Source organism: Trematomus bernacchii, unplaced genomic scaffold (assembly GCF_902827165.1).
Source record: "Trematomus bernacchii unplaced genomic scaffold, fTreBer1.1, whole genome shotgun sequence".
In the NCBI taxonomy this organism is placed as follows: Eukaryota; Metazoa; Chordata; class Actinopteri; order Perciformes; family Nototheniidae; genus Trematomus; species Trematomus bernacchii.
In genome coordinates, this window is record NW_022987668.1 from 4,707,417 (window position 1) to 4,714,374 (window position 6,958).

The 6,958-nt window shown below is 38.4% G+C and overlaps 1 protein-coding gene across 1 annotated transcript; it reads left to right on the forward strand.

Moving 5' to 3' along the window:
* Positions 1–277: 277 nt before the first annotated feature.
* si:ch1073-126c3.2 (uncharacterized protein LOC555816 homolog) lies at positions 278–4,478 on the forward strand. The gene is made up of 6 exons (XM_034135856.1): positions 278–371; positions 492–562; positions 1,210–1,318; positions 2,324–2,436; positions 2,508–2,622; positions 3,929–4,478. The coding sequence occupies exons 1-6, from the start codon at positions 329–331 to the stop codon at positions 4,105–4,107; spliced, it is 630 nt and encodes a 209-aa protein (XP_033991747.1). The 5' UTR covers positions 278–328; the 3' UTR covers positions 4,108–4,478.
* Positions 4,479–6,958: the final 2,480 nt, after the last annotated feature.

Genomic DNA, 6,958 nt, shown 5'->3' on the forward strand with positions numbered 1-6,958 from the left:
ATAGTTCAAAATTAGTTCTCCCAGCTAATTACAAGATCTGATTTAAATAAATATCCCATCCTATTTCAGGAAATCTTACCAAGCAGATGTTCACTTGTTCTATTGGCAGATTAGTTTGACTTACTGTAATACAAGCGAGAACACCTTGTTTTCATTATTTGTTTACTTGAGGTTAGTGAAATGTGGGAAATCCAGGGACTTTGATCTTGGCTGAACATCACGTTATTGACCAATTCTGTAAACATTGCTCCACAAAAGTCAATAAATCCACCTGTCAGCGCTCTGCCTTCACTCCGGGGTCAGAAAAAACAAATCTAATTCAGCGAACATGGCGTTACAGGGAGCTCTGATGTGGATTTGCTCACTAGCAGGTAATCTCACGGGTGTAGATCATAAAAGAGAACATGTATACTGCAGAACAAGACATGTAAATGTGTGTGTGTGTGTGTGTGTGTGTGTGTGTGTGTGTGTGTGTGTGTGTGTGTGTATAGTCTTGTCCTCCTGTGCAGCTCAAGATGAGAGTTTACAGTGCGGATACCAGCATCTGATGTCTAATCTCAAGGTAAACTGTGGATGTTTTTACCGTCAGAAAAGCGTTCACACATAGAGTCGGGTTACATTGTGTTCTTTAGGACAAGAAGATACTGTAATATAACAAAAATAATTTAACCAGTGTGTGATATTTTTTATTTGGAATTCATTTTCCATTTCGTACCGTACTGTCTGTGGTGCCGTCTCTCCTGGGCCTCTTTTTTTCAAATTTTAACAACTTTTTTGTCGCTTTTTAACCCTTTACTGTAGCTCTGCTTCATCTGTCACTTATATTGTCACAATATTTTTTTTTACTTTCTTTTATTGCAGAATTCCTTTATTTGTCCCCAACAGGGACATTTAAAAATATTCTTACATTATTGTTAGTATTATTTCCCTTATAAAACAAGTATCCTGTCCCGGTATTATCTCAGTAGGGGTTTTGGGAACTGCATGGTCACTGGTTTAAGTCCACGTATGGACCAAGAAATACAATTAAAAGTGGACTGATAGCTGCAGATGTGATCCAGGAAGTGGAAAAATGCTCCTTTGCTAGGACACCTTTCTGTTATTGCATTCTTGTGTGTAAAGGTCTTGTTTGCATGTGTGAATGTCCACTATAACTGTATAATAACAACAGAGTAATAAAGCATGTGTTGTTCTTCTACTCACCACCAGGCGGTGGGAGAGTGTGAGGACAGCCTGCCGTGGAGTTCACAGGAGAGAGCTGGCCTGCTGCTCAACCTGAGGAACCAGAAGGACAAACTGTACACACTCCAGCTGAGAGGTAGCAACATATCTAGGATCAGAAATGATTGTACTGATAGGATAACCTGCCTTTCATTCAGCATATTCAGGCCAATGATGAAAGGTTTTTTGAAAAAAGTGATATTTTTTGAAAAAAGTGATATTTTTTCGGGGAAAAGTCAGGAATTTGAGAAAAATATTGTTATGGACTAGGCCTGTATTTTTTCTAAAAAAGGGAGAATTTTGAAAAAAAAAAGACAGGAATTTTGAAAAACATTATAAAAAAATCTGAATTTTGAAAAAGAATTCTGAATTTTGGGGAAAAAGTCTACATTTTGAAAATAAGTCAGATGCTATATATATATATATATACAGAAAAGCTGATCCAAGTCTGAATTTTATAAAAAGTTAGATATTTTTTTAAAGAAGTTTGAATTATATAAAAAGTCATCAGAAGCTCATCCGCTCATCAGAAGCCATCCCCACCCGCATCATCACCGGACCTGGGGGGACAGAGCCTTCTCCGTCGCTGCCCCCTCCCTCTGGAACTCACTCCCCCCAACCCATCAGAGACTGCACTGACCTCACCACCTTCAACAAATTCACAAAAACTCAAACATTTGAGTAAAAAAAACGAAATTTGAAAAAAAGTTAGAATTTTGAAAAATTGTAGGAAAAAAGGTGAACATTTTGAGAGAAAAAAACTGAGGATTTTTTAAGAAGATGGCCACGTGTAAAAAGAAGCAGACTCATAAAGCAGGTTCAGGCAGTAGAAGTTAAAGTATTAGAGAACAGAATAACTTACAGAGAAGAGATAACATCTGATCCTTTCCAACAAACACTCATCACTGATTAGGAATGAACTCTTTAATCGCATTCATCTCTGTGGCTTCTCTTGTAAGTCTGAAATTGGCTGAATAAAAACATGCTCCTTGTGCACGCTGAAGGCCTAAGGGATAAATAAATGGCTGATATGAAAATAAAAACAAAATCTAACCGGTTCAATGTTCAATTTCATATTTATTAAATAATCATTGATTTACAGAATGCCAGGGTGCAGAGCCAAATAAATGCCCTCAAGCTGAAGTACCAGAAGATGGAGGGTTGTTGTGCACCACAGTGAGCAACAAGCGCTACTGCAAGCCTATGTGCAACCATGTAAGTGGAATACAAAAATAAATGTCTGTTGTAAGTAAAAATGTGTATTGTAATGTAATTTTCTTTCACAGGGTCACGATTTTAGTTTCCTCAGGAGGAGTCGGGTGTATGAAGAGTGCAGTGAGCAGACGGGGTTTAAATGGCGGAGTCAGTTCATTGGAGGAAACAAACTGGCCGTGTGCAACAGTAAGAAAGTGTTTTATCAACTACTTTTTATACCTTTTTGCGTATTGCTAAGTTCACAGCAGGAACACATCATGCTTTTTGTGGTTATATCGGTTTTTGTGCATGTACATGGTCTGTGTTCCCTCCAGAGGGACTTCAGCAGAGAGGACTCTTTAAAGTAGAGACACTACATACTGATATACACCTGAACATCAGCAGGAGAGGACTCTTTAAAGTAGAGACACTACATACTGATATACACCTGAACATCAGCAGGAGAGGACTCTTTAAAGTAGAGAGACTACATACTGATATACACCTGAACATCAGCAGGAGAGGACTCTTTAAAGTAGAGACATTACATACTGATATACACCTGAACATCAGCAGGAGAGGACTCTTTAAAGTAGAGACACTACATACTGATATACACCTGAACATCAGCAGGAGAGGACTCTTTAAAGTAGAGACACTACATACTGATATACACCTGAACATCAGCAGGAGAGGACTCTTTAAAGTAGAGACACTACATACTGATATACACCTGAACATCAGCAGGAGAGGACTCTTTAAAGTAGAGACACTACATACTGATATACACCTGAACATCAGCAGGAGAGGACTCTTTAAAGTAGAGACACTACATACTGATATACACCTGAACATCAGCAGGAGAGGACTCTTTAAAGTAGAGACACTACATACTGATATACACCTGAACATCAGCAGGAGAGGACTCTTTAAAGTAGAGACACTACATACTGATACACACCTGAACATCAGCAGGAGAGGACTCTTTAAAGTAGAGACACTACATACTGATATACACCTGAACATCAGCAGGAGAGGACTCTTTAAAGTAGAGACACTACATACTGATACACACCTGAACATCAGCAGGAGAGGACTCTTTAAAGTAGAGGCACTACATACTGATATACACCTGAACATCAGCAGGAGAGGACTCTTTAAAGTAGAGACACTACATACTGATATACACCTGAACATCAGCAGGAGAGGACTCTTTAAAGTAGAGGCACTACATACTGATATACACCTGAACATCAGCAGGAGAGGACTCTTTAAAGTAGAGACACTACATACTGATATACACCTGAACATCAGCAGGAGAGGACTCTTTAAAGTAGAGACACTACATACTGATATACACCTGAAAATGAACATACTATGGCCTCTTCAAATATTTGTATTCCTTCACTATGTTTTATAACTTTCGTATGTCTTAAAAAAATGAGAGACACACATTATATATTTACACAGTGCCACTAAATTAGACCTTCATTTTCTTTTTCTGCATTTCTAGAAGCAAAAATCCAGGTGTCAGGAGCAGCGTCAGCATATTTCTCTGAAGATCAGGACTGCCTGACAACCAAGAGCAACAGCAGCCTCATACAGAGCGCCATCATGGGGGTTTTTGAGTCTGAGCTGAGGGGGGCTGGTGTTCAGGGAGACGCCGAGAACAGCTGTCTTCTATGTGGATAAACAAGAGTCAGTGATTAAGTGTTAATAAAAATATCTACACGGCATGAATGTTGAATCACACTACACACCTACGCAATGATTACATTCAGGCACACTTTAGAATACAACCTCTTTGGACAATTTATATACTTACTGAAAACAAGCTACAAAATGTAATACCTTGGAAAATGCCGTTTAATACTTTTTAATAGCCTTAATTTTCGCTAAATTCATTTATCAACTTCTAATACTTTTTAAGACCCCGCGGACACCCTGTGTTAGCAACCGCTGCGTTTTAAATCCACCAATGGAGTATTTTCTGACGTATTTTATGTGGTAGAACAAATATCTCTTCAGCTTGTGTTAACCACAGACCTTATTTCAACCAAAAACACATACAAAAAAACACTTGAGTGGAAGACGTAGGGACCAGAAGAGGTAAAATGCTAAATAATTTTCAGGCCATTCTATATCAGATCACAACAGTACTCAAACAAGAAGACTTAAAGTGGACCTATCATGCTATATTTGAATAATATAGTGTAGGACCATACCTATATAAGGCATATTTATACTTTAAAAAAAAAAGAATACCAAACAGATCATGCATTTTAGCCATGCCTCATTTTGCTCAATTTGACAATTTTTAGCTCTGTTTTAGCTCTGGGCAGATTCAGTGAGAACAGCACCACCTACTGGCCTGGCATATGTACTACAGCGTCTCCAGCGCTTTCGAACGGCAATGGCCGTGGCTGTCTCCTCCTGATTGGTGGAGTTGGCCCAATAGTCGTAGCGCCACCGTCCTGACGTCAGGACAGTGTTCAAATCTGGATCAGTTTTTATCAGATCCGTTGCAGCCCCTTTTTTAGAGATTTGGGTATGGAGGAAAATAGAGAGGGTTGTGTTTTCTGACACTTGGTCAGTTCCCTGGAACACCGGGGACACATATTCATGTAGAAAAGACGTACAAAAGTGCATTTTGCATGATAGGTCCCCTTTAAAGGATAAAAGGTGAGGCTCCCTGCAGATTAACGGCTGCATTACATTATTTATATACAGGACAATTACACGTGCAATTGTCTGGTCGCCATCTTCCCATCTTTCTGCTTGACTTCATTTCACTGACAGTCACTCATTATTTACGTGCTTTATGGAAAGACGAGTTGAAATGAGGTTAACCACTCTGCCAAATGGTCTGCCCTCAGTTTCTGCTAACACTTGCAGACGCAGCTCAACGAGGTCAAGGTTAAACGGTCAAACTGAAGCTGCTGGATCTCATTAGGCAGCCATTGACATCCCACATGATTCTATTAGGAGTCACTCTAATCAGAGGGAAAATGACCCTCAGAACGACCCTCTGCTGTCGACAGCCTAATCATCAATTACTGATATAACTGTGTGTGGACTGAGGTAAACTGTAATGTCACACAACTACCTTTAGGGGGCGACAGACACAACAATGTCAAAGATTCAAAGGTTTTATTGTCATATGCACATAAAGAATAGTGCAAGAAGTCTATATACACTTAAATAGAATATGATATACAAGAACAGAATGTAAAATTAAATATTGTACAGTAAGATTCAATTAAATACGGTTTATTGTGGTGATAACTAATTAGATAAATAAGTAATGTGTGTGTTTCTATAATGTTACAACAGACTAATTTGGGGTTTTCCCCTCTTTCTGTAGTATGTTATATAGGTTTGTGTGCATGTTAACGGTCTGCAAAGGCTAAAATCCCTGTGTTCTCTAACCTTACACAGCATTTGTTCGATTTACTATAACTGTAACATGTTTTGTGATTTGTTTTGTGCATGCTGCCCTTTACCTCACCTCATTTTTCATTGTTAATGTTCTGGTCTTGTAGCAGAATATTGTTGTAACATTTTGTTGTTTTGCGTGCCTAATAAGAAAATTGATTAAAATAAAATATTGAAGATAAAGAAATGGCATGTACCAGAATAACACATTAGTGTCCATTTACTTTTGGCCTTAAAGGTCACATATCATGCTATTTTTAGGCAATAGCATAGGTCTCACATATATAACATATATAAAAAACATGTCTATGAAGTGTTTTGCTCAAAATACCAAACAGATCACCCATTCTAGCCATGCCTCATATCCCTCTATTTCACTTCCTGTTTCAAAAGTGCTGATTTGGGGTATAAAGCTTTAAAACAAAAAGGAGGGGTCTGAGCTCATGCGGGACCCTGCAGCTACTGTCTAAACTAAATACTGCCGTGATGAAACGCCATATCATGGATTATCAAGGATTATTTCTGAAACAGTATGGAGCTCAAAGGCTTTCTCTCTTGCCGGTTATACCACAAGGTGAGTTCCTTTTTATTTCCTGCTTCTTCACACACATGCTCTCCAGTACAGGTTAGCTCTGAGTGTTAGCGATGCTAATGTAAACACCGACCATATTACGTCCAAAACAGTCGGGCATTGTTTCTGATAGCAACGTTTCTGATAGGGCCGTGGGTCCACATTTCAGATATTACGTCATATCGGACGCAAATCTGGATCAGCTCCGTTGTAGCCCCGTTTTTAGAGATTTGGGTACGGAGGAAAAGAGAGAGGGTTTTATTTTCTGACACACCGGGGACACATCTTTATGTATAAAATACATCAAAAAGTGCATTTTGCATGATAGGTCCCCTTTAAAGTGTTAACTTCTCTAGCCAGATTATTGATTGAAATTAAAAAATAGTGTTGGCTTTAATTTTACAGCATATTTAAAAGGTTTTTTTACCCTAAATACCATATCAGTAATTTGATTAAATTAATCAGAAAGTATAATGTTGGTTGCCTTTTCCTATCATGCTCTTTTGGATTAAATTCAATGTTGACATGCTATTTAAA